This window comes from Bubalus kerabau, chromosome 1, assembly GCF_029407905.1.
Source record: "Bubalus kerabau isolate K-KA32 ecotype Philippines breed swamp buffalo chromosome 1, PCC_UOA_SB_1v2, whole genome shotgun sequence".
NCBI lineage: Eukaryota > Metazoa > Chordata > Mammalia > Artiodactyla > Bovidae > Bubalus > Bubalus kerabau.
Window position 1 is genome coordinate 185,143,557 of NC_073624.1, and position 27,656 is coordinate 185,171,212.

The 27,656-nt window shown below is 49.4% G+C and overlaps 3 protein-coding genes across 5 annotated transcripts; all 3 read left to right on the plus strand.

Annotated features, from left to right (window-relative positions):
• The first annotated feature begins 9,726 nt into the window (after positions 1 to 9,726).
• On the plus strand, positions 9,727 to 11,324 carry RETN (resistin). Its single transcript, XM_055566615.1, has 4 exons — positions 9,727 to 9,788; positions 9,951 to 10,078; positions 10,429 to 10,506; positions 10,806 to 11,324. Exons 2-4 carry the CDS (start codon positions 9,961 to 9,963, stop codon positions 10,937 to 10,939), a joined length of 330 nt encoding a protein of 109 aa, XP_055422590.1. The 5' UTR covers positions 9,727 to 9,788; positions 9,951 to 9,960; the 3' UTR covers positions 10,940 to 11,324.
• A 6,212-nt stretch (positions 11,325 to 17,536) lies between these two features.
• On the plus strand, positions 17,537 to 19,944 carry MCEMP1 (mast cell expressed membrane protein 1). The gene is made up of 6 exons (XM_055542022.1): positions 17,537 to 17,918; positions 18,207 to 18,296; positions 18,862 to 18,990; positions 19,151 to 19,201; positions 19,281 to 19,427; positions 19,928 to 19,944. Exons 1-6 carry the CDS (start codon positions 17,798 to 17,800, stop codon positions 19,942 to 19,944), a joined length of 555 nt encoding a protein of 184 aa, XP_055397997.1. The 5' UTR covers positions 17,537 to 17,797.
• A 2,212-nt stretch (positions 19,945 to 22,156) lies between these two features.
• Positions 22,157 to 24,421, plus strand: TRAPPC5 (trafficking protein particle complex subunit 5). Of its 3 annotated transcripts, none has more exons than XM_055566618.1 (2): positions 22,157 to 22,207; positions 23,812 to 24,421. In XM_055566618.1, the coding sequence occupies exon 2, from the start codon at positions 23,821 to 23,823 to the stop codon at positions 24,385 to 24,387; it is 567 nt and encodes a 188-aa protein (XP_055422593.1). In that variant the 5' UTR covers positions 22,157 to 22,207; positions 23,812 to 23,820; the 3' UTR covers positions 24,388 to 24,421. The 3 variants fall into 3 exon arrangements, with proteins under 3 accessions (XP_055422593.1, XP_055422591.1, XP_055422592.1); XM_055566616.1 differs by having other exon boundaries at positions 22,170 to 22,213; XM_055566617.1 differs by lacking the exon at positions 22,157 to 22,207 and adding an exon at positions 23,558 to 23,672.
• The last annotated feature ends 3,235 nt before the right edge of the window (positions 24,422 to 27,656 follow it).

The following is a 27,656-nucleotide window of genomic DNA, read 5'->3' on the forward strand; positions in this document are numbered from 1 at the left end:
GAACTGCACCAGTTCACATTCCCACCAATAGTGTAGGGGGGCTCCCTTTTCTCCACACTCTCTCCAGCATTTATTGTTTGTAGACTTTTTGATGATGGCCATTCTGACCAGCATGAGGTATCTCACTATGGTTTTGATTTGCATTTCTCTAGTAATTATCAAGACTTTTACTTTTATCTTCTGTCGTTCATGTGGGACAGGAAGCAAGTGTCAATGATTCATTTCTGATTGGCAGGGCTACCTGTCATTGCTACATCGGCATTAGCCAAGTTATGTAGCAAGGCAGTAACCAGTCAGAATAGCGGGAAGGGAAGGGAGTAACCAGTCAGAATCACCGGTTGCCTCTGCAAGTCAGTTTCACAAGAAGTGGCAACAGTTTCCCGTCTTCCAAGTGATACAGGCCTCTTTGTTCAAAAGGGCAGATGTATATTAACAGAGGCAAGAACAAGCTGGTAACACTTAGGGGATCTGCAGAGCACAAAAAAAAACAGTTGTTTGGGGCAGAAAAATCCTTCCTTTCTGTGACTTCAGGACACACATTACCTTCAGCTCTTTGGGAGACTCCTTTTTTTCCAATTATAATTTGAATTATAAATATTTGGTTTACACAACTGTAATGATGGTTACACAACTGTACACATTTGTCAAAACTCATAGAACTCAATAAAAAGAGTGAATTTTGCAGTATGTCAATTACACACAATTAAAAATAAAACCCAATACTTGGGAAAAACAAAACATTGATGCAGTATGCAGGTATATAGACTTGTCAAAATGCATCCAACTGAACACTTAAGATAGACATATTTTATTTTATGAAATTACACACAAAATCTATTTTTAAAAAGTATAGGTGGGTGATTGCCTTATTGTACTTTTAAAAGACCTGGTTCTAGAATTTTATTAGGTAGTATTACATGTAAAATTACAGCCACTAGAGCTCAGTTTTGCTGGCATAAATCAGGGAGAATGAAAGGATTTTTTAAAAAGAGAATTAAGTGGGACTTCCCTGGTGGTCCAGCGGCTTAGACCCCCTGTGAATTTAGGAGGCCGGGCTTTGATCTCTGGTCAGGGAATTAGATCCCATAAGCCATAACTAAGAGTTAGCATGCCCTAACTAAAGATTCTGCATGCTGCAACTAAGACCCAGTGCAGCCAAATAAAATAATAAAATATATTTTTAATAGAAGATAATTAAGGGACTGTTGATGACAATAATCAATAAACATCTATAATAGGAATAGAATAGGGTTTTATTGAAGCCAAACTGAGGACTATAACTCAGAAGACAGCCTCTCAGATTACTCTGAGGAAGTGCTCCGGAGAGGTATGGCTTTTCAGTGCAGTTTTATGTCTTGTCAGGGCTTCCCTCATAGCTCAGTTGGTAAAGAATCCACCTGCAATGTAGGAGACCCTCGTTCAATTCCTGGGTCGGGAAGATCCACTGGAGAAGGGATAAGCTACCCACTCCAGTATTCTTGGGCTTCCCTTGTGACTCAGCTGGTAAAGAATCCACCTGCAATGGGGGAGACCTGGGTTTGGTTCCTGGGTTGGAAAGATCCCCTGGAGAAGGGAAAGGATACTCACTCCAGTATTCTGGCCTGGAGAATTCCATGAAGTTAAAGAAAGTGGAGAAAACCACTAGACCATTCAGGTATGACCTAAATCAAATCCTTTATAACTATACAGTGGACATGAGAAATAGATTTAAGGGGCTAGATCTGATAGACAGAGTGCCTGATGAATTATGGACGGAGGTTCGTGACATTGTACAAGAGACAGGAATCAAGACCATCCCCAAGAAAAAGAAATGCAAAAAACTAAAATGGCTGTCTAAGGAGGCCTTACAAATAGCTGTGAAATTAAGGGAAGCAAAAAGCAAAGGAGAAAAGGAAAGATATACCCATTTGAATGCAGAATTCCAAAGACTAGCAAGGAGAGATAAGAAAGCCTTCCTCAGCAATCAATGCAAAGAAATAGAGGAAAACAACAGAATGGGAAAGACTAGAGATCTCTTCAAGAAAATTAGAGATACCAAGGGAACATTTCATGCAAAGATGGGCTCAATAAAGGACAGAAATGGTAGGGACCTAACAGAAGCAGAAGATATTAAGAAGAGGTGGCAAGAATACACAGAAAAAGTGTACAAAAAAGATCTTCATGGCCCAGATAATCACGATGGTGTCATCACTCAACTAGAGCCAGACATCCTGGAATGTGAAGTCAAGTGGGCCTTAGAAAGCATCACTATGAACAAAGCTAGTGGAGGTGATGGAATTCCAGTTGAGCTATTTCAAACCCTGAAAGATGATGCTGTGAGAGTGCTGCACTCAATATGCCAGCAAACTTGGAAAACTCAGCAGTGGCCACAGGACTGGAAAAGGTCAGTTTTCATTCCAATCCCAAAGAAAGGCAGTGCCAAAGAATGCTCAAACTACCGCACAATTGCACTCATCTCACACGCTAGTAAAGTAATGCTTAAAATTCTCCAAGCCAGGCTTCAGCAATATGTGAACCATGAACTTCCAGATGTTCAAACTGGTTTTAGAAAAGGCAGAGCAACCAGAGATCAAATTGCCAAAATCCGCTGGATCATAGAAAAAGCAAGAGAATTCAAGAAAAACATCTATTTCTGTTTTATTGACTCTGCCAAAGCCTTTGACTGTGTGGATCACAATAAACTGTGGAAAATTCTGAAAAAGATGGGAATACCAGACCACCTGACCTGCCTCTTGAGAAACCTATATGCAGGTCAGGAAGCAACAGTTAGAACTGGACATGGAACAACAGACTGGTTCCAAATAGGAAAAGGAGTATGTCAAGGCTGTATATTGTCACTCTGCTTATTTAACTTATATGCAGAGTACATCATGAGAAACGCTGGGCTGAAAGAAGCACAAGCTGGAATCAAGATTGCCGGGAGAAATAGCAATAACCTCAGATATGCAGATGACACCTCCCTTATGGCAGAAAGTGAAGAGCTAAAGAGCCTCTTGATGAAGGTGAAAGAGGAGAGTGAAAAAGTTGGCTTAAAGCTCAACATTCAGAAAACTAAGATCATGGCATCTGGTCCCATCACTTCATGGGAAATAGATGGGGAAACAGTGGAAACAGTGTCAGACTTTATTTTTCTGGGCTCCAAAATCACGGTAGATGGTGATTGCAGCCATGAAATTAAAAGACGCTTATTCCTTGGAAGGAAAGTTATGACCAACCTAGACAGCATATTCAAAAGCAGAGACATTACTTTGCCAACAAAGGTCTGTCTATCAGGGCTATGGTTTTTCCAGTAGTCATGTATGGATGTGAGAGTTGGACTATAAAGAAGGCTGAGTGCCGAAGGATTGATGCTTTTGAACTGTGGTGTTGGAGAAGACTCTTGAGAGTCCCTTGGACTGCAAAGAGATCCAACCAGTCTATCCTAAAGGAGATCAGTCCTGGATGTTCATTGGAAGGACTGATGTTGAAGCTGAAATTCCAATACTTTGGCCACCTGATGCGAAGAGCTGACTGATTTGAAAAGACCCTGATGCTGGGAAAGATTGAGGGCAGGAGGAGAAGGGGATGACAGAGGATGAGATGGCTGGATGGCATCACCGACTCAGTGTACATGGGTTTGGGTGAACTCTGGGAGTTGGTGATGGACAGGGAGGCCTGGCGTGCTGTGGTTCATGGGGTTTCAAAGAGTAAGAGATGACTGAGTGACTGAACTGAACTGAACTGATACACTCCATGGGGTTGCAGAGTCGGACACGACTGAATGACTTTCACTTTGTGTCTTGTCAGAGCAAAGAATGTCAGACAAGTCAGAAAGACACTCCTTCAAAGTTTCAAAGAAACAAGGCCAGAATGTGGATAGTCAGCCAGTACGGCCTTGGAGCTTGGGAAGGGAGTCTTATCACCAAAGGAGGACCAGCATTGATGTCCCAGGAAGGGAGGCATTTAATCTTTATTTTGAACATGGACATTCTTGACTTCTGGTCAGTGTGCCCTTTTCTTTAATAATTAAAGCAAGTATACAATGTAGGTTTGATAGGTCACAAGCAGGCTATTTGAGCTAGCATAAAATTCAAGCTAACTCATGTAGAAGCCAGAATGACTTCTCCAGACCTCCGTATGTGAACCTTTCTTTTATCAGGGCATGTATACCTTTTTCCTGCTACTGAGCTAGGGGTTTTCAAACTGAGTCCCCAGGGAATCCCCAGGGGTTCTACCCACTGTCCTTGTTTTTCACCTCTCCTGTAGTTAGAGCTGCCCACTTCTTTTGTTTCCTTCAAAAGCTCTTATCTGAAAAGTTCTGAGACTAAAGGGTTTGAAAAAATCAGAGCACTCAAAAAATGACTTTTGCCTTAGTTTCAGGTGTACAACATAGTTGTAAATTGTAAAATATAAATACGTAAAATTGTAAAATTAAATTGTAAATAAAAAGTGTAAATGGTAAAATTTCAGAAAATTGAAATTTTTATAGATTATATTCCTTTATAATTATTATAAAGTCACCTGTATTCCCTTGCTGTACAATATGTATCTTGGTAGCTTATTTATTTTATACATTGTAGCTTGTACCCCTTAAACTCCTACTCCTCTTTTGCCCCTCCTCCTTCCCTCTCCCCACTGGCAACCACTAGTTTGTTCTCTTTATTTTTTGTTATATTTACTACTATGTTGTATTTTTTAGATTCTGCATATGTCCTGATAACATACAGTATTTGTCCTTCTCTGTCTTAGTTCATTAAGCATAATATTTTCTAGGCTGAGTAATATACCATCATACATATATATGTGTATGCTGCTCCTGCTGCTAAGTCACTTCAGTCATGTCTGACTCCGTGCGACCCCATAGACGGCAGCCCACCAGGCTCCCCCGTCCCTGGGATCCTCCAGGCAAGAACACTGGAGTGGGTTGCCATTTCCTTCTCCAGTGCATGAAAGTGAAAAGTGAAAGTGAAGTTGCTCAGTCGTGTCCGACTCTTCGCGACCCCGTGGACTGCAGCCTACCAGGGTCCTCCGTCCATGGGATTTTCCAGGCAAGAGTACTGGAGTGGGGTGCCAGTGCCATATATGTGTATATATGTGTGTATATATATATATATATATATATATATATATATGCCACATCTTTATCCACTTATCTGTTGATGGGCACTTAGGTTGCTTCCATATCTGGGCTATCATAAATAATGCTGCAATGAACAGCACTGGAGTGCATGTATCCTTTCAAACTAGTGTTTTCATTGTCTTCTGATATATACTCAGGAGTGGAATTGCTGCATCATGTAGTAGCTGCGAGTCGGACACGACTGAGCAGCTTCACTTTCACTTTTCACTTTCACGCATTGGAGAAGGAAATGGCAACCCACTCCAGTGTTCTTGCCTGGAGAATCCCAGGGACGGGGGAGCCTGGTGGGCTGCCGTCTATGGGGTCGCACAGAGTCGGACACGACTGAAGCGACGCAGCAGCAGCAGCAGTAGTTCTACTTTTAGTTTTTGAGGCACCTTCACACTGTTCTCCATTGTGACGGCACCAGTGTGTACACAGTGTCTTTTTTCTCTACATTCTCATCAACAAGTTTTATCTGCAGTCTTTTTGAAGATGGCTATCCTGACAGGTGTGAGTTGATATCTCACTGTAGTTCTGATTTGCATTTCTCTAATAGCGATGTTGAGCATCTTTTCAGGTACCTATTGGCCATCTGTATGTCTTATTTGGAGGAATGTCTGTTCAGGTCTATTCTTCTATTCTTGTGTCAGAAATCCTCCTAGAATTGGGTTCCTCTGCTTTAGGGAGAAAAGGACAGGTGGAGGTTGAGGCTGACTGAGTGCTCTCTTGGTGTCTGTCTTTCTGTGACAGGGCAGACTTTGAGAGGGCAGGAGTGTCCCTTTGATCCTTACTGGATGCCCAATGTTTAGCATCTTTGCCACACTGCTGCTGCTGCTGCTGCTAAGTCGCTTCAGTCGTGTCTGACTCTGTGTGACCCCATAGACGGCAGCCCACCAGGCTCCCCTGTCCCTGGGATTCTCCAGGCAAGAACACTGGAGTGGGTTGCCATTTCCTTCTCCAATGCATGAAAGTGAAAAGTGAAAGTGAAGTCGTTCAGTCGTGTCCGACTCTTAGCGACCCCATGGACTGCAGCCCACCAGGCTCCTCTGTCCATGGGATTTTCCAGGCAAGAGTACTGGAGTGGGGTGCCATTGCCTTCTCTGGGTGCCACACTAGTAAGTACTCAATAAATACTATCTACACTTTGGCCATGTGAACATTGTTGTATTTACACAGCCATTTTACACACTGGTGGCTCAGTGGTAAACAATCCACCTGCCAATGCAAGAGACTCAGGCTCGATCCCTGGGTCAGAAATATCCCCTGGAGAAGGAAATGGCAACTCACTCCAGTATTCTTGCCTGGGAAATCCCATGGGCAGAGGAGCCTGGTGGGCTACAGTTCATGGGGTCACAAAAGAGTCCCACAGGACTTGGCAACTAAACAAAACAACACTTTTATTGAGATACAATATGCATAAAGAAAAATGTGCAAATACACATGTACAGCTGAAAATTTTCACGAGTTTCCTAGAAGCCTTCCTTCTGCTCCTTTCTCATCTCTATTCATTACTTGCAGAAAAATTTCATTCTTATTCCCAACAGCACAGACCAGTTGTGCTTTAGTGGGTTTTTTTGTTTGTTTGTTTGTTTTGGTTTGCATTCTTTAACTTTTTATTTATTTGGCAGCACCTCCCAGCACGCAGGATCTTAGTTACCTGTCCAGGAATTGAACCCACAGCCCCTGCATTGGAAGCATTGAGTCTTAACCACTGGACCAGCAGGGAAGTCCTAGTTTTGGACCTTTAAAATAGATGGATTGATATAATATGTCCTCTTTTTATCTCTGGGTTCCTTTGCTCACCGCTAGGTTGGTGGAAATCACCCAGATTGTTGCATGTAGCTGCCTGAAATTCATATGTCCATTATGTATTCACATTCATGGCTACTGGGTGGGCAAAAGTTTTTATCTGTAAAGGTGTGCTCAGTCACATCCAATTCTTTGTGACCCCATGGACCATAGCCTGCCAAGCTCCTCTGTCCATGGAACTTTTCCAGGCAAGAATACTGGAGTGGGTCACCATTTCCTACTGCAGGGGACCTTCTCCATCCAGTGATGGAAACCACGTCTCTTGTGTCTCCTGCATTGGCAGGCCGATTCTTTACCACTAGTGCCACCTGGAAGCCCTCTCTGTAAAGGGCCAGACAGCAAATGCGGTCGGCTCTGTGGGTCATTATGGACACTGCCATGACTTCTCAACTCTGTGAGTGACTTCGTAAAAGCAGCCATGGATGGTATCTTCAAAAGTGGGCATGCCTGTGTTTTGAGAAAATTTGATGTGCACTCTGGACTTTGAATTGCACATACTCTTCCTATTTCACTAAATATTAAATTTCTGTCAATGATTTAAAAATGTAAACACTGTTTGGCAGTCCCTCGAAAAGTTAAACATAGAATTGCTATAGTCACCATAGTGAAGTCGCTCAGTTGTGTCCGACTCTTTGCAACGCCATGGACTGTAGCCTCTCAGGCTCCTCCCTCCATGGGATTTTCCAGGCAAGAGTACTAGAGTGGGTTGCCATTTCCTTCTCCAGGGGATCTTCCCAGCCCAGGGATTGAACCCAGGTCTCCCACATTCCAGGCAGACGCTTTAACCTCTGAGCCACCAGGGAAGCCCACCAATTCCACTCCTGGGTTTAAGGACCCAGCAATGCCACTCCTGGGTTTAAGGACCCAGCAATTCCACTCCTGGGTTTAAGCCTAAAATAACTGAAAGCAGTCACTTGAAGGATACTTGTGGTCCCAAGTTCAGAGCAATATCCTTGGCAATAGCCAGAAGGTAGAAACAGGACTTCCCTAGTGGTCCAGTGGTTAAGCATCTGCCTGCTAATGCAGGTGACACAGGTTTGATCCCTGGTCGGGGAAGATCCCACATGCCATGGAGCAGTGAAGTCCATGTGCCACAAGTACTGAAGCCCGCGTGCCTAGAGCCCATGCTCCACAAAAGAAGCCACTGCCATGAGAAGCCCACTCACCGCACCTGGAGAGTAGCCCCCGCTCACCAAAACTAGAGAAAGCCTGTGTGCAGCAACAAAGATCCAATGCAGCCAAAAAAAAAAAAAATTCATTGAAAAGAAACATTTTTTTTAAAAGGTGGAAACAACCTAACTGTCCATCAACAAATGGATGACACACAAAAATCCAGTGTGTACATAAAATTGAATATTAGCCTGAAAAAGGAATGAGGTTTTGATCCATGCTACAACATGGATGAATGTTTAAATGTTATGCTAGTGAAATAAGTCAGGCACAGAAGGGTAACTATCCTAGGATTCCACTTATTTGTGGTATAAATAGGCAAATTCATAGGAACAGAAAGTAGATTAGAGGTTACCAGGGACTTCAGGAAGAGGAAGTGGGAGTTAGTGTTTATGGGTAAAGTCAGTTTAGAATGATTAAAAAAAAAATTGTGGAAATGGACAGAGGTGATGATTACACAACACCGTGTGTGACTGAAATCAAGCCACACTCCCTTTAAAGGCTCTGGGAAAGAATCAGTTCTTGAGTTCTTCCAGCTTCTCGTGGCTGCTGGCATCCTTTTGCTTGTGGCCACAACAGTCTCGTGTCTGCCTCGGTGGTTGCTCCATCTTAGTGCTGATGAACCGTACACTTGAAAATGGTCCATTTTATGTTATGTGTGTTTTACCACAGTATTTAAAAAATCCATGTTGGAAACAAAAACAAACCAAAACAATGTAAAAACCATTCTTAGCTCATGGGTTGTATAAAAATAGATGATGGGCAAAGCTCCCTGGTGATCCAGTGATTAAGAGTCCGAGCTTCCACTGCAGAGGGTACCGTATTCCATCCCTGGTTGGGGAACTACGCCCTACATGATGCATGGTGTAGCCAAAAAGAAAAAAAAAGATGGTGGGCTAGATCTAGCCCAGGGGCCATAGTTTGACAACTTCAGTTGTCTATTATTCCTTTGAAGAAATAAATCATGGTTTTATTTTCTATTGTGATAGGCATTTGGGAATGAACATGGCATGTAGTTCTTTTTTTTTTTTTAAGATTTATTTATTTGTCTATTGGCTGGGCTGGGTCTTCATTGCTGCACTTGAACTTTCTCTAGTTGCAGTGAGGTGGGAGTTACTTTCTAGTTGCAGTGCTTGGGCTTCTCATTAGAGTGGCTTCTCTTGTTGCGGAGCACAAGCTCTAAGTTCGAGGGCTCAGTATTTGCAGAATGTGAGTTCTGGGGTTGTGGCACACGGGCATAGTTGCTTTGAGGCATATGGGATCTTCCAGGACCAGCGATCGATCTGTTGTCTCCTGCATTGCAAGGCAGATCCTAAACGACTGGACCACCAGGGAAGCCCAGCATGCAGTTCTTACACAAGGACATGACTCTGGTCACATGTGTGTGCCCTCCCACCGCTCCACATAAGCTGGTTTCTCTCTCTGCTCTTCTGACTATGGTTATTCCACCAGGTACTATCTTCCGGACCAGCCCCCCAGCCTAGATGTGGGCAGGGAAGGCTCTGGAAGGCGGAGTCTGTGGCATTACTAGGTCCCTGGACTCTACCCCGGGGGCTTCCTCTTAGCCCCGGATGTGGAAAGGGAGGCCCAGGATGCCAAGGGTCTTAGCCAAGACAGGAAGCTGTACACCCGGCAGCCTTAAAGAGGGAGCAGAGGCAGGGGCGCGGAATTAGTGTTCAAAATTTGGCCTGCTGAGTCCACAGAGAGGGTAAGTGACAGCTGCTCCTGCCTGTAGGGGCAAAGCTGGGTCTCCAGCCCAATCCCAGTTGGGACCCACAGCTCCCAATCCCACATGCTCTGTGGGTCTGAGCTTCCCCAGGATGGGGAGGGGTAGACCCAGCTGGGGGTCTCTTGGTTTTTTTTCTTGCAGCACCTGCAGGATGAAGGCTCTCTCCTTCCTCTTCATCCCAGTCCTGGGGCTGCTGGTGTGTGGCCAGTCGCTGTGCCCCATAGATAAAGCCATCAGTGAGAAGATCCAGGAGGTCACCACCTCCCTAGGTGAGAACCCTCCCATCCAACCTCAGCCAGGCCCTCAGGGGCCCCTCTGATTCCTGACATGGAGCAAACATCAGGCCAGCCCCAACCCCAACCAAATCTCAACCCCAAACCCAACCCAACACTAATCTCCACCGGTCTCCACCTCTAACTACAGCTCAAAACCCTCCTCCCTCGAAAACGCCCACCCAGGACAGAATCCTTAGAGGTGGGGAGTTCCCCACCTACTGGGCCTTCCCCAGGGGCGTTTTCTTGACCCTCTGCCCATCTCCAAACTCCAGGGCCTAGGCAGCATGAGAAGGGGGTTGGGGCAGCTTGGTCTCACAGTTACTTGGCATCACCCTTTCCCGCAGTTCCTGGGGCAGTAAGGATCATTGGCCTGGACTGCCGGAGTGTCACCTCCAGGGGGTCCCTGGTCACCTGCCCTTCAGGTAGGTACAGAACTCCGTTGTTCAGTCTCCCGGCTCTATTCTCAGCACCCCATAACCCCCTCCACTGTGTTTAGGTTCCATTTCTCTAGAACCAAGGAGTCCCAGCTTCTAATTCCTTAATATCCTGGTCTGCACTCCCGGCCTTGTCCCTTCCCCCAACTCCCGGGCCCCATTTCCTCAGGACACTGATGTCCAGGCCCCCAGCCAACCCGCCACCCACGCTGCCAGCCCTCTGGAAGCCCAAACTCGAAGCTTCTGGCTCGGGGTCCAAGCTCTCTCCTCCTTGCTCCCCCTCGCAGGCTTCGCCGTCACTGGCTGCACGTGTGGCTCTGCCTGTGGCTCGTGGGACGTGCGTGCTGAGACCACGTGCCACTGCCAGTGCGCAGGCATGGACTGGACTGGAGCTCGCTGCTGCCGCCTGCGTATCCAGTAGCCTAAGACTGCGCTTGCGCGGTGCAGGTCTGGGGGGGCGTGGCCAGGCATTTGGGGGCGGGTCATATCTCTGAGGGGCCGGGCCAGGCCCCGGCTGGAAATAAACCTCTTTGAGATGATGGGGAGGGCCCTGGCCCTGAGCTGTGTCTTCTGTGGGGTGTGGGTGACTGAGCTGGCGTCTCCAAAAAGAGCAAGGTGCATCAGCACCGGAGGGGGTGGGGGAGCAACCGCAACTTTTCTTCTCCCCATTCCGCCCTCCTCCCTTGTCCGCAACTTCTATTTTTGAAAACGGGGCCCTAACTTCCTTTAATGACATCCACACTCAAGGCTTATGGTCTTCGTCAAAGGAGAAGACAGTGTTAGACTATTTTTGTGGGGGGCCTCTCTGCACGACATGTGGAATCTTAGTTCCCTGACTGACCAGTTATGGAACCCGGGCCTTTTGCAGTGAAAGCTGGGGAGTCTTAACCACTGGACCATCAGGGAAGTCCCGTAGTGTTACCTTTGAGGCCACCTTGATGGCCACACAAGGGTCCTAGGCCTCCTGGGAAGTTGCTGGGTTATTCTCCCCCACAATGATGCCTCTTTGGGGATCTGGGTCTGGACAGGACAGGAACCACCACCCCCACCAGCCCCTACCCCACATACGCTCCAGAGCTTTAAGTCATGAGCAGCCTCAGGGTCAGGGTGCATCCTATTCATCGCTGTACCCAGAGACCTGAGCTCCATCCCTCACTCCCCACCTGCAACAGGGACATTCGTTCCTATTCCTCATGAACATTCAAATGTGACAACACGGGTAGGGGACTTGTTGGCTCTTTGGTATATCCTGCTTAGAAGAGAGAATGGCACATTGAAGGTGTTCAGGAAATGTCCATTGAATAAATAACCAGACACACAGGTGAATACACCACCTAGGTACACATGCTACACCTATATACACAGTGACACATTGCCTTGTGCACACAAAATACACAACCCAGTTACCACGGTCACACAAGGACGCCACGCCCTATAGACACACACATGCCAACCGTGGGGAGGGAACTAGGGACACAGGAACTCTTGTGTGCCTTGGACGGACTCTCGTGCTTTCAACGTCAAGTCCCCATCCCAGCCTGGATGAAGTTGGTCTCAGTCTGGAGTCAATGCCCCAGAAGAGAAATACTCAGCATCACTGGGGGCACAAATCCAGGTGATTCAAGGTCCAGTTTCCTGAGGACCCTAACCCAGGAGTCTTAAAATCCAGTCCCTGAGAGATGCAGACAGAGACTTCAGAACACTTGGTGCCCAGGTTTAAGAGGGACCCCAGACTTAAATAGCACAGTCCCCAGCAGCACACTCCAGAGGCTGAAGAATGGGTGACAGGGTGGGTTTCTGGTTTTCAGGATGATTTGGACTCATCCCACTGACAACCATCCCCCATGGTGGTACACCACCCTGCCCCCACTGGTTGTAATGATCGAGAACTGAGATCACGAACACTCCTGGTGCCCATGGAATCCACTACATGCCAATCCAGGGATTCCCCTCCCAGTTCCTCCCCCTTAAAACATTTTGGCCTTGGGGTTGGAGTGGGATCACAGAGTCAGAAATGTGTTAAGGACCAGAGAGGGCAAGCATAGTTCCTTGCCCATCCTGCCCGTCACTGTCCCCAGACTCTCATGTGAATGCCTCTGTCTTTAAGACCCACAATTGTCCCCTTGTATCTGGACGCCAAGAAGGGCCTCTTTTGAGCTCTCAGTTCCAACACAGTCTTCCTCCTGTCCCAGAGTGTAGACTTCGAAAGGCAAAGCCCTTTCTTAAGTCTCTTTCCTCATTTGCTAACTGCTCAGCCCCCTGTGAGAGTTGAACTTTGGTGCTGGAGAATATTCTTGAGAGTCCCTTGGACAGCAAGGATCTCAAACCAATCAATCCTAAAGGAAATCAACCCTGAATATTCATTGGAAGGACTGATGCTGAAGCTGAAGCTCCAATCCTTTGGCCTCCTGATGTGAAAAACTAACTCATTAGAAAAGACCCTGATGCCAGGAAAGATTGAGGGCAGGAGGAGAAGGGGGCGAAAGAGGATGAGATGGTTGGATGGCATCATGGACTCAATGGATATGAGTTTAAGCAAACTCCCGGAGATAGGGAAGGACAGGGAAGCCTGGCATGCTGCAGTCCCTGGGGGTGCAGAGTCGGCCACGACTGAGTGACTGAACAACAGCCCCCTATAGTAGCCAAGATTGTTGGTTGCCAGCCCCCCAGACCCCACCTCAATCTGCTGCTGCTGCTAAGTCACTTCAGTTGTGTCCGACGCTGTGCGACCCCATAGACGGCAGCCCACCAGGCTCCCCCGTCCCTGGGATTCTCCAGGCAAGAACACTGGAGTGGGTTGCCATTTCCTTCTCCAATGCATGAAAGTGAAAAGTCAAAATGAAGTTGCTGAGTCGTGTCTGACTCCTAGGGACCCCATGGACTGCAGCCTACCAGGCTCCTCCATCCATGGGATTTGCCAGGCAAGAGTACTGGAGTGGGTTGCCATTGCCTTCTCCCATAATTATTATATCATATCATAATATATATTTATTATATATATTTATATATATATTATACATTATATATTTTTAATAGTTTAAAATCTCTTTAGTTTTTCTGTAAGAAAATCTTTTTGTAAGAGGAGGTTAATGTTTAGTAATTAATGTTTTAAAATCTTATTTTATTTAGAAATGACCTAGCTATTTAATAAACTTATTGTTTAGTTTAGTACAACTCTAAAAATTTAAGTTATTGCAATCCTAAGAGATTATTTTAGATTATAATAATAGATTATTCTATTAAAATATAATTATTTTTAATAGAGTTTACCTAAAAGTTTTTATTATATATATATATATATATCTCGAGCTAAAATGAAAGGACATTTTCTGGATTACCTAAATGAGAGGCTCAAGTTCAGAACAACAGACTCAGGAATGACTGAATCCAGGGTTTCAGACAATGTCTCCAGGACTCGACTCCTTGTCATGTCTGCTTTCCTTAGTGTTGACCTCACTTTTAAGCAAGTTTTCCCCTGCCATGGCTCCAGGCTTATATCCTGGCAGTCTGACAGAAGTGGGAAAGAGAGAATGCCCCTTCTCCTGGTTAACCCAACAAAAGCCCCAGGCCTGGGTTTCATTGGTTGAGTCTGGCTCCTTTGCCCAACAGCTCTGTGCCACATCTTGGTCTTTGATTGGCTGGACCTAGATCATTCTTTAAAGAAAATTCAGACTGTTGCCCCATGAAAGCATCGGGTCAGCCAACCCCATGGAGTCCTCTTAGGCCACCATGACACCGTTGCTTGTGGGTCTTCAGTTCTGGGGCTACCTTTTTCTCCAAGTCCAGAGGGCTGTACCCTGGTTTTGGCCTCATTTTAGTCAGGGAAATGTGCAATGCTGCAGGCCCGCCCCCTATGCCTGTCCATCAGAGCAGAGTCAGTTCCCCATTGGTACATCTTTTCTGCAACTGTTGCATCATCAGTGGAGGTGAGGCCACATCTCTCAATGACTGACTTCTTTGTAAGAGGAGATAGAAGAGCTGGCATCTAATTATTGTTAAACTGATCTTCCTTCAGCAGACAAGACTGGCAGTACTGTATTTGTTTGTTTATACTGCACTGTGTGGCATGTGGGATTTTAGTTCACCAACTAGGGATCTACTACAGCCCCTGCAGTGGAAGGTCAGAGTCTTAATCACTTGACTGTGAGGAAGTCCCAAGATTGGCAATACTTCAGGAAAGAGAACATTATCCTCACCAGCCAGATCTTGGGGGTAATTCCAAAATTGCATGCATGCTAAGTCACTTCAATTGTGTCCTACTCTTTGTGACCCTATGGACTGTAGCCTGCCACACTCCTCTGTCCATGGGATTCTCCAGGCAAGAGTAATGAAGTGGGTTGCCATGCCCTCCTCCAGGGGATCTTCCTGTCCCAGGGATTGAACACGTGTGTCTTACATCTCCTATATTAGCAAGCAGGTTCTTTACCACAAGCGCCACCTGGGAAGCCCAAAGTTACTTAAAATTTAATCACATATTTTAAACCTAAAACATACTCACTTCTCACACATAGAAAGTTTTAATCTAATTTTTTCTGAAGGGAGTGTAACACAGTGGGACCCTATGGGCCTTCCCAGGACAGACGCCACCTCCCCCCATGTCCTCTGCTTGTCTCTTGTCTAAAGAAAAATTTTATCCAAGAATAAATTTAATCAAAGAAAATTTAAAAGTGCAGAAACAAAGAAAAATGATCAAACAGAATAAAATAATAATAAACCATTAAACTAAGTCAAGGACATTTAGTCCCTTCTCAAGGGCTATAGATAATACTGTGTCATATGCTTGGAGCTGTTTCGTGGATACCAAACCCCGCGGGTGGGGGAAACTAACTACATGATGACCAGACTGTAGCCATGACATAAGCTGCCACATCTTACACAATTTCAAGAACTGGTCTCAAGGAAATGGGAACAATCCAACCCTGGAACTGAAGATTAAGTGCACTTAAAGCAATCAAGATGACACTGATCAGACCACTGCATAAGCAACTTCAGGATGATTGTCAGAGCTGAGGTACTGTTTCTGCACACAGCCCCCTCCCTCCACCTATACACTCCTAAAATTCCCCTTAAAGCTCTTGCCCCCTGATCGACAGCTGGGAGATGACTTTTGGACATGCCATATGTACACATGAGCAGACGTGCAACTGGAAGTATTCAGGTGTGTATACACACACACACACACACACACACACACACAATGGAATATTACTCAGCCATCAAAAAGGATAAAGTTCTGCCATTTGCAGCAACATGGATGGACTCAGAGGGTATTATGCTTAGTGTGGGATTCCCAGGTGGCTCAGTGGGTAAAGAATCCACCCACAGTGCAGGAGACATGGGCTTGATCCCTGGATCAGGAAGACCCTCTGGAAGAAGGCAGTATTCTCCAGTATTCTTGCCTGGAGAATCCCGTTGATAGAGGAGCTTGGTGTGCTACAATCCATAGGGACACAAAGAATAGGACATGGCTGAAGCACCTGAGCAGGTACACAGGCACATGCTTAGTGAAGTAACTCAGATAGAGATACAAATAGTTGTATGTCATGTTAGTGTATGTTATCACTTGTGTGTGGAATCTAAAAACAATTTTTAAAGGAATGCATGTAACCAAATGGATACAGACTCACAGACAGGACAAACTAGTGGTTACCGGTGGAGAGAGGCGAGAGAAGAAGGGCAATATAAGGGCAAGAGATTAAGATATACAAACTAATATGTATATAGTAGATTAGCAACAAGGATATATTTTACAGTACATGGAAATATATCCATTGACTCTGTGCTCCCAATGCAGGGAGCATGGGTTTTTATCTCTGGTCAGGAACTAAGATCTAGGTCAGTGCAGCCAAAAAAAAAAGGAGGAAAAAATATCTGCCAAAAACCCACATGTGTTTCACATCATATTTACTTCTAACAGAAGGCAACTGCTCTAGACTGAAAGAGAAAATTCCTTGTATACTTAGCCTCATTTTAATCCCCAGTTTTCAAGGTCAGATAGACACAAGGAAAGCTTTAAAGATACCTAGACAGAGTGGAGACAGTGTGCACACATGAATATGTATAAGCATGCAAATGACCATGCCATATGTACAGATGTACAGATGTGCATTTGAGGGTATTCAGAAGTGTGAGTGTGCAAGTGTGTGTGTGGGTCTGGGTAGGTGAGCTGATGCGTGGATGAGTGTGAATGTGTTTCTGAGTGTTCCTTTGCCGGGGGTCTCCAGGTGGAAGGCGAACTGCTTCTGGGTTAGGTCAAGGTGACATCTGGCCTCAGTCCCAGATGTGGGAGTGGACTTCCTAGTGGTTAGCCCTATTGCCTCATATCCAATCTTCTCCAAAGGGCCTTGGAGAAGTAGAACTTCTCTGGGTGGAGCTAAGGGGTGGGACTAGGGCAGAGGGAAGGTAGGTGTGGGGACCTAAGAATCTTGTCCCAAAAGGTGGGGTGCCATAGTATCTCCCATGAGAGCAAGAGATGGGAGGACGAGGTTCATCCAGGTGGACGCACATACACACACACGGAGAGCTTCCTGTAAAGTTCCTGACTATCCTATTTTCAAAATTATTTTTATTGAATATAATTGACCCATGACTTTGTGTAAGTTTACGGTGTACGATATGTTGATTTGATACATTTTTCGATTGCAATATGACGATCCCCATGGAACTCAGGTCTCCTGCATTGCAGGCAGAATCTTTGTCATCTGATCTACCAACAGGGCGTTAGTTAAGACCTCTACCACAAATTGCTGACCATCTTGTTTCTGGGTCTGTGTGAATCTCTTCTTGTCCCTCCTGAGACCTCGGGTCTCCTAAGACTCTTTTTTTTTTTTTTTTAAGCTGTGAATGTTCTTTTTTTAAAACAAGATCTTCTTTTTAAAACATGTTCTTTTTGGCTGCACTGGGTCTTTGTTGCTGTGCGTGTTCTCTGATTGATGAGTGGGGGCTACTCCCCAGTTGTGGTGGGAGAGCTTCTCATAGCGGCGGCTTCTCTCGTGGGCTCCAGTATCTGTGGCTCCTGGGCTCTAGAGCACAGGCTCAATAGTTGTGGTGCAGGGGCTTAACTGCCGGATCTTCCTGGATCAGGGATCCAACCTGTGTCTCCTGCACTGGCAGGTGGATGCCCAAGACTCCTGTTGAGCCGGGGTTGGGGTGAGGATGCCCCAAGGGTGGGGGGTTCCTGGATCCCTGAAAGCAGGAAGCCTACATTTTCCTTCCTCTCCTCTACCTCAACGCAGAGATTTCCTCATCTCCCCAGACACTTTCCTGTGGGTGGGGCTGTATGAAGACAAATTTGCTGCTGGGGACCATAGAGACTGAGGAAATATACATAAACCAGGAGGTCAAGATGCAGCCGGTAGCCTTCAAAGACAAGAGACGGGGATCCTCAGGCAATAAAGAAGGTTAGGCATCTCGGGCGAGAGGGGAGAGGTTGGGATGGGAGGAGTGAGGAGCTGAAAGTGAAGGTTGGAGGGCTCCTCCCTCCCCCCAAAAAATGTGTGTGTATGTGACCCAAAGGCTCACACGCATTAAGATGAAGATCAGAGTTCCCTACTCCTTATCTTTGCCCCGAGAAATCTGTTGTGTAGAGGATTCAGTAAACCAAGATGTCTGAGCTCCCTCTCCCATACTCACCCCTGCCCCAGAGCTCCGGGCAGGTTTCCTCAAGCCTCTCAATGACTTGCCCACAGCTGCAGATGACCCTAACTATGAGAACATCACCTTTACCTTCAAAAACCAGAACCGGCCAAAGGGCAGTCATTCACCACCCAAGAATAAGGGTAAGCAGCCGTTCCCCGCCCCCCAACCCCTATCACACAGCCCTGGGAGAGGTCTGTGGGAGGGCACTGCAGGGACAAAGGACAGTGTGTGAAGGTCAGAGTCAATGGTGTGGGGGTGTGGTGGTGTCGAGGCTTTGTGTGATAGTGGTGAGGGGTAGCTGTGTAGGCGATGATGAAGAGGATGATGTGATTGTGTTGGTGGAGGTGTTGGTGAAGGTCTGGGTGTCGGTGATGCTGGTGGATTGGGACGGGATCATCTAGATAGAGCTGATGAACGTATTGATGAGGTCCTGCTGACCTGTTGACAGGGACAGTGCTGGCGAGGACAAGTATTGATGCTGGTGATGGGATCATAAGAGGGCATCATGGGGACAGTGCTAGGGACAACTGCTAGTGGTGCTGGCTGGGGTGCATGCTAGTGGCAGGGTGTTCGATGGCCACAGCTGCTGATGGTATTGAGAACAGTAGGTACAGGTGAAGAGCTGTCTGTGGTGTTAGAGTCAGTGCCGATGGGCTGAGCAGCGGTGTTGGGCCCTGGAGATGAGCTGTCCTACCTCTATCCCAGTGCCAGCCGAGCCCAGGCCACCCTTGGACACTGCCCAGGGACACCACTGGTTGCCTAAAGCCATGATGAGTCTGAACACCTTCTTGACTCTGTCCTGCATGGTCCTCTTAGCTGTGGTCCTGGTGAAGAGTGAGTGGGGTGTTTCAGTTGGTGGAGGAAGGGGCTGGGGGCAGTGTGGAGGGGTCCCCAGAAGCTGGGGAGGTCCAGTGCTGCTCCCGACTGCAGAACTCAGGTGATTCTAAAGTTTTTCTAAGGTTTTCTTGCCCCCTGCCCCACACATCCTGAACAGATTCCAAGATGTCCAGGGAGCTGGTGGTCTTGAAAGAGGAGCTCTGGAACGGTGAGGGGAAGAGCTGGGTCGGGGTTGGGGGAGTAGGGGGAGCGAAGGTGACTCTGACAACTCCAATCCACACCCTTAGTCTCTACTTCGGTGCAAGAGTACCAGGAAGAGCAGAAGACTCAGTGGGGCAACGTGAAACAGAGTGTAATGGCAGCCAAGCAGAGCATTGACACAGTCATGACGAGAATCCAGGAAGGGAACCCGAAACGGAGGCCGCTGGCCACAGGTGCCCTGGCAGACCTCCCTGGGGCGAATATGCCTCCGTGCCCAGTACTGGGTTGGGTGCTGGGGAATCTGGGGAGGGCTCAGCAGGGGTCCTGCCCTCCCCAAGCACAAGGTTTGGGGGGGTGATGGATGTCACCCCCCCACAAACACACCCCGAGTACCTCAGGGAGTATGTATATGCTGCTGGGAACTCCAAGTACTTTGGGATTGTGTGGCATCTTTTTCGGGTTGGGGGTGGGGCAGGGAAAAGGCTTCCAATAAAGCTAAGAGTGTCCCATCTCAGCTTTTTCCTGTCTCCCCACCACTCCAGTCCCAAACATAGATGAAGTCAAGAAAACATTACAGGAAATCCTCAATACACTGAAGACACCAAAACCAAGTAAGCTGGGGCCAGGGCAGCAAATGAGGGGGGTCCCCCGAATTTGGCTCCAGGTTCTTTTCCAAGAATGGGATCTGTCTGATCTCTGGTCTCCATCCTTCACCCCCGCCCCTACTCTGCAGGTCCCACACCTCAATGAGTGAGAAAATCTCACAGCCCTGGCTGAGCCGTGGAGGAAAGACAGCACTTCTTCCATGAAGAAGGAACATGGGGACCCACGCTGGTCTGAAGCTGCCCTTCATCCCACATGTAGAAAATCACATGTCTTGCGAATGAGTGTTGTGGAATTGCATGTGTGCATGTGCATGCGTGTGTCAGGGTAAGCTCTTCAAGGAGGGTGGGTATTTCAATGTGTCGCACAGGAAGGTGTTATAGGTGAATGTTGATGGTGAGTGTGGTGTGCTTCCAGGTCACTGTTCACAGGCACACATGTGTGGGCTGTGGCGTGGCGTGAGTGTAATTCGTGTCACTGTGTGCGGCTGTGGGGACCACAAAGGCATGTCACTCTAGGTGTGGGTGTCGGTGGCACGTGTCGCAGGCACCCATTTCACCATCAGCGTAAACACACGCATGTGTCCTGCTGAGTGTTGTGTGATGCAGGTGTGAGAGGGTGGGGTGCATGGGAAGGTATCACTGTAATTGTGGATGAGTGTCCTGTCACGCTATGCCGGCGTGAACAGGTGTGTGTCAACACGAGTGTGCCTGATTGCGCCGCCGAGGGTTCAGAGCAGTCCCCACACGTGTCCATTTGTTTCTGCACTCACGTTTTGTGATTCACCATGATAAAGCCCAAAGGGAGACCACATGGCTTTCCCGTCTGTTTGGTGCAGCTGGGGGGGCTTTGGGACCTGGTGGGGGAGGGTGCGTAAGTGTGTAGACTTGGAGAATGGGAAAGGTCATGTGGGGAACACGTGGGCCTGATGCCAGGAGCCCTGGGGGCAGGAGGGGGTGTGAGAACCAATGCACCCAGTGGATCCCTGTGTGTCCATGAACCATACCCAGGGGTGACTGAATCCCTGTGCCCCTAAGTATTTGTGGACTGAGAGGTGCAATGCTCTTGGACCAAAACAGAAATGAAGGTTTTCTTCTGATAACAAGGAAAATATAGGGAAAAGTGAACAGACTAGAAAAGTAGCATAAACGGGCCTGAAAGAGTTAATTAATCCTAGCTTTATTTTAAATGTTACTAATCTGTAGTGTCTGTAACTCTGTCCTTCACAAGGCTAACCTCTAACACTCTCTGAATCTGTGAATTACACCCAGCACCTAACACTCTGAATTACATCCTGTTCCTGTTGTTTTACACTCCCTTGTAGCACATCACCGCTTGCAGCATTCTGCATTTCAGAAAGCAGGTCGCGGGTCAATAACCGGGAGAGCAACGGACCCAATTATTGGGTTGCCTGACACTGTGTACTTAGTCGCTCAGTCACGTCCGACTCTTTGCGATCCCATGGACTGTAGCCCTCTAGGCTCCTCTGTCCATGAGGATTCTCCAGGCAAGAACACTGGAGTGGGTTGACGTGCCCTCCTCCAGGGGAATCTTCCCAACCCAGGGATTGAACCCAGGTCTCCCGCATTGCAGGCGGATTCTTTACCTTCTGAGCCACCTGACACTAGCTCTGACTGTTTTGAAATAATGCAGGAAGAAGAAAAACACAAGACCTTCACCATTTTGATCCTTGCCACCAACCCGCACCCCGGGACTTGAAGCCCCACCTATTAGACTTCTCCTGATTCCCCACGGCGGGGGATGGGGTTGGAGGCTGGGGAATGGTCTTGAGGCTCCAGGCAGCTGCGTTCCCTCTTTGCCTGGCAAAAAAATAAAACTCCTCTTTCTTTTCTCCTCCAAACGTAGTCTCCGTGCTTCTGTTAGACATCGGTGCACAGAGAATCAAGATATTGACATTAATGTCTCCCTAAGCGTGCATGGCCTCACGGATATATGAGCCCCTGAGTACGGTACTGTGCTCCGGCATGTTATCTGTCCACAAAGCATGTATTCAGGAGCGCACGTCCCCTCAGAGAACTTGTGCCCACGGGCATGCACATGGACATGTTTGTCCGGAAGGTGAGCGTATGTGTGACCCAAGATGAGCAGACGCACATGTGCCTGACACAGAGACCCGTGTTTACCATCAGACGTGCATTCTGAGCAGGGGATGACCCATGCCCCTGTCCCCTTGATTGTGGGCCAACCGAGGCCAGCGAGGCCCCTGCCCGGGTACCTGCGCCCTTAAGTCGGGTTCCACGGACACATGCGCCCCCCTGCGGCCGCTCTCCGGAATCGCCTCGCGCGCCGTGCCGACACGCCCGTCGCTGCGCCTGCGCACGCGCCGCCCCCCCCCCCCCCCTTTTTTTTACGACGCCGTAAAGCAGCTCGGCCAAATCGGCGGCCGCAGGTTCGGGTGAGACCCCGCCCGCCGCGACCCCTCCCCGGCCCGGGCTTAGTCCATTTCCCTACCCCCTGCCCGCGGGTCTTTGGGTCCTGGGCCAAGGTCTCGGTGTTCGCAATCCCCGGTCATCCCCCACCTCGTCCCATCCGCCGGGGGTGGGGGCGCGAGGAGGGTGGGCTCCTCCCCGGTTCCGTTGTTTGGTCCACACCCGCGCCGAGGTCACGGGATCCCGGTCTTTCCGTGGCTTAGCTCACCAACCCCGCATGTCGCGCGCTGGGCCCTCCCCATGTAGGCGGCTGCGCAGCGGGGCAGGGACGTCCTGGAGTTCCTAAAATTCCCTCCAGTCCGCTTTTCATCCTCCACACTGACCCTAGCTGGGGCCCTGTCTCAGCCTCCCCAGACCCTTCCGGCCTCTGGTCCCGTCCCTGCGTAGTGGGGGGTCGGGGCTCTCAGCTCCCCTCCTAACGGTGTGTGTGTGTGTGTGTGTGTGTGTGTTACTCCGAGCCCTTGACATCCCCCATCCGCGGCCATTCTCGTCGCAGATCCAGTGTGTTTGTCTCAGCATCCCATAGGGATTTTCTCCCCACAGCCCCACTTCCGGGTCTTTCCCGCCACTGATGGCTTCTCGCTCTGGAGTGGGAGGATCACGGCGCCCCCTCCTGGCTCCGCTAACACCCCGGGTCCGATAGTCCGCCCCCTCCGTCTTGTTTCCCACAGTGCAGCTAGTTTTCTGGAAAGCACGAGGGTGAGGAGGTGGGGCTCTCAGCGCCTTGTCTGGCTGCCCCTCCCGTCTTTTTACCAACGCGGGTCCACTCCAAGAGGCATGCTTCGTGCCTGACAAATTCGGTGTGCCCGAGGCTGCGGGTTTAGAAGGGTTGCCAGCATCCTCTCCTGGCTCGCTCCATGTGCCTTGCTTGTTCCCCAAGGCCCCAAACCCTCCTGGCCCTGGGTCTCGCCACATCCCCTTTCTTCTCTCTTCTGACTTCACCCTGGGAAGTCAGCGCTGTTGCTGCTGGAGCGTGTCCTCTCACGGCCCCTCACCCTCGTCCCCTCCCCATGCACACATCTCATTACTGGCACCGGCTTGAAGGGTTCAGGACGATGCTTTTAATGCACAAAGATCACCTGGAACTCATGGGTTGGGATGGTTTCGAGTGCCTCCTTCCAGGTGTCTCTCCTCCCACCTCCCCTCTCCATCAGAGAATGGAAGTGTTACTTGCTCAGTCGTGTCGTGACTCTGCGACCCCATGGATGGTAGCCAGCCAGGCTCCTCTGTCCATGGGATTCTCCAGGCAAGAATACTAGAGTGGGTTGCCATTCCTTTTTCTAGGGAATCTTCCCTCCTCAGGGATCGAGCTCAGGTCTCCCACATTGCAGGCAGAGTCTTTACCATCTGAGCCACCAGGGAAGCCCTCCACTCGCCTCCCTCCCAAGCCCTCTCCTGGACAAGGGTATAAGCCTCATAAGGGAGGTATGCTTTATACGCGGGTAGATTCTCCTTTTCTTCTTATCTCTTTCCACGTGGGAAATCAGCGATGGCATACACACGGGAGGTGGTTGGGAGGGGGTCTCCTTCCCGCCTCTGACACCCACTTTTCTTCTCCCTGCAGGGCGGCGGCATGGAGGCGCGCTTCACGCGTGGGAAGTCGGCGCTGCTGGAACGCGCGCTGGCCCGGCCACGCACCGAGGTGAGCCTGAGCGCCTTTGCCCTGCTCTTCTCCGAGCTGGTTCAGCACTGCCAGAGCCGCGTCTTCTCTGTGGCGGAGTTGCAGGCGCGCCTGGCCGCTCTGGGTCGCCAGGTGGGCGCCCGCGTCCTGGATGCGCTGGTGGCTCGCGAAAAGGGTGCCCGGCGCGAAACCAAGGTGCTGGGCGCCCTGCTCTTCGTTAAGGGCGCCGTGTGGAAGGCGCTCTTCGGCAAGGAGGCCGACAAGCTGGAGCAGGCCAACGACGACGCCCGCACCTTCTACATCATCGAGCGCGAGCCGCTCATCAACACCTACATCTCCGTGCCCAAAGAGAACAGCACGCTCAACTGTGCCAGCTTCACCGCGGGCATCGTGGAGGCGGTGCTCACGCACAGCGGCTTCCCCGCCAAGGTCACGGCGCACTGGCACAAGGGCACCACGCTGATGATCAAGTTCGAGGAGGCGGTCATAGCCCGAGACCGGGCCCTGGAGGGCCGCTGATCCCCTCAAGATAAAGGATGCGGACAGCCTCCTTCCCAAGTGTGTCTTGTGTCTTGTTTGAGGGCCTCGGAGATCCCCTCAGCACCTCAACTGGGGACTTCCCTGGCAATCCAGCAGTTGGGACTCAGCACTTTCACTGCTGAGAGTGTGGTTGGGGAACTAAGGCCCTGCAAGCCACACAGGGCCCTGCCAAACAAAACAAACCCCACCGTGACCCAGGGCCTTGCCTCAGGCTGCTGAGGGTGGCCAGAGGCCTAATACAATGGAGAAGTGGGGTGGGGGCAGATTTGACCTAGCTTGGGGGTTGGGGGAAGTGGGGTGGGACGCCGGGGTGGGGCAGAGGGCAGAGAAACCAGGCCCAAGGAGCTGCTGATTTGGCTCCAAAAGTGAAAGTTGCTCAGTCATGTCAAAGTCTTTGCAACCCCTATGGACTACACAGTCCATGGAATTCTCCAGGCCAGAATACTGGAGTGGGTAACCTTTCCCTTCTCCAGGGGATCTTTCCAACTCAGGGATCAACCTAGATCTCCCTCATTGCAGGCAGATTCTTTACCAGCTGAGCCACAAGAGAAGCCCCCTGCTGGTTTGGCTGGGGTGTGGGTGGAATGCTGGTACTTTCTGGAATCACAGCTGGAGGCCATCCAGCTGCAGAAGAGGTGTGGGGAGGTGGTTATGAGAGTTCGGGCAGGGGTCGGGCTGAGGGAGATTCCTTTAGACCAGGGGCTGGCTTTGCTTTATGTAAAGACCTGAGAGTGAGCAGTTGCCCCCCTACCCCCTAGCCTCTCCCAGGTTACTTTGTGCCCATAGGGGTAGGCAGCAGTAGGTTGAGGAGCGGATGTAGCTGTGCATCTAGAAAACAAGCAGAAGGTAGTTGTTTGTCAACTCCCCTCCCCCCGACTGTTTTTTAGACCCTTGCTACTCCCAGTGTGGTCCTGGGCCTTGGCATCAGCATTTGAAACCAATTGGGTGTCATCTTGGGGGCTCTGAAGGGCTCCGTTACCATAGTCCTTTATGTCTCAGTGAAGAAGAGAATTCAGTGAGTGGGGCAGTGATAAGAAATGATTGAGATAAATAAGAAATGATTGATTAGAACAAGACACTAGCAAGGCTTTACAAGCAGGTGGGTGAGAAATGCCACACCCTGAGAATTTAACTGAGCTGCAGTTTTATAATCAAAGGAAAAGTGCGGAGGGGGAGAAGACCTCCTTTGTCTTTCTTGGGTAGACGTCATGCTTCTGTCATCAGCTCCTTCTCCAGGGTGGGCAGGGGAACTTTCTTGTCCCCACATGGTCAAGCTAGGGCCGCAAATTATTGTTCTTGTGTGCAGTGAGCTTGTCCCAGGAATCGCTAACTTACTGAGCTCCCTGGGCAGGAGATGGGGCTCATGTCACCATTGTTTTATTGTTTTGGGTCATGTCCCGAGCTTCTGTTACACGGTTATGTTGCTAAGCAAGCCTGGTTAGTTTTGTGGTTAAGCAAATCTGCTTTCTTGAGTAATCATTAATTTACAGGGGTCTCCCATATCTTTCTACTTACAATCCCCTAGCAGGATTAGCTATCTAATGACCTGCTTTGTCTGTTTGGATGCGTGCATGCTCAGTCGCTTCAGTTGTGTCTGACTCTTTTTGACCCTATGGATCGTAGCCCCACCAGGCTCCAGAATCCTGGGATTCTCCAGGCAAGAATACTGGAATGGGTTGCCATGCCCTCCTCCAGGGGATCTTCCCAGCCCAGGGATCAAACCTACTTCTCCTACATTGCAGGTGGATTCTTCACGCACTGAGCCACCCGGGAAGCCCCTTTTCTCTGTCTGTCACATCTTGAGAGCCTGTCGGAAATGCAGACGCTTGGGCCCACCCCAGACTAACCATCAGAGTCTTCATTTTAGCGAGGTCCCCAGGGGATTCCTGTGTGCACACTGGGGTGGCTGCCCCCTCCCTCCACTCCCCAGAGTTTCCAGTTCTGCAGATCTGGGCCCCAGCTGGGGATTTGCATCTCTAACAAGTTCCCAGGAACTGCTGGTACTCCGGAGGTGGGGGGAGGGTGTCCGGGAGGGGGCCCATTTTGAGAACCCTGGCCCTAGCAACTTGCTTCTCAAGGGGAAATGGGCAGGCTCTCTGCAAAATCATCTGGGCGCTTAAAATAGTTTGCGGTTAATTTCTGAACATGTGAGCCATGCCTGGACACACCTTCCTTGTTCAAAAAGGATGATGATTACACTTCAGGTGAATTGCGCCCATGTGCCCACCACCCTTGGTCCCTGATCACTCCTTCCTCCCCCCTCCCCCCCACCCAGGGAAAGCCCTTCTGGACTTTTGAGGGGGAAATTTATTCAAATTTTCACTTCCTTTCTCTCCTAGCCCCAAAACCTGAGCAAGTGTGTTTTGAGAGGGAATCTCAGACGCTTTTGCTTGGGTGCCCCTCATGGCGTATGAGAAGGGTTTTAAGGGTTAGGGCGGGTGCAGCTTTTCCACTGATTGTTTGGAGGGGGATACAAGATGGGGAGATGGGGGTGGGGTGGGGGTGCCAGGCTTGGTCGGGGACAGCTTCAGTAACCCCAGCAAGAGATGAGGCTCAGCACATTGTCAAGGAGGTCCTGGGTGTCAACAGGAGAAACAACAACCCTGTGTAGCGCACAGATGATCAGGAAATGGCTAGTGGGGCGGGGGTGTTGGGGGGAGGGGAGGCAGCCCCGGGCAGTTGGGAGAGGGCTAGCTGGGGTGGCAGCCTGAACCAGGGGTGAGGAGGCAGTGGCAGTGCCTGGAGGATGGCAAGCCAGAGGCTCTGGGAAGCGGAATTTCAGAGGGAGCCGCAGGAATCACCTTCGGGCTGAGCAACCCGAGGTCCTCAGGGACCCTAGAGAGAGAGGCTTCCGGGCCCACTGGGGCAGGGGCCAGCTTGCAGGAGCGAGGGGCAGGAGGTGGGGGTGGCGGGACAAGCTCCATTCAGAAGCCCAGCAATGAAGGATGCCCTAGAGCAGCGGTCCCCAGCCTTTTGGGCACCAGAGACCTGTTTTGTGGAAGACAATTTTTCCATGAATGGGGGATGGGAGAGGGGAGTTTGGGGACGATTCAAGCACATGAAATGATTATTATACCAGCTCCACCTCAGAGTATCAGCCATTAGATCTCAGAAGCTAGGGACCCCTGCCCTAGGGAAATAGGACGGGGGAAGGAGATACAGTTGGTCCCCATAGGATGCTGGAGAGCTTGGGAGCTGGGAGAGGAGAGTCCAGGGTCCTTTGCTCCCTGCAGAGGATAGGTAGGGAC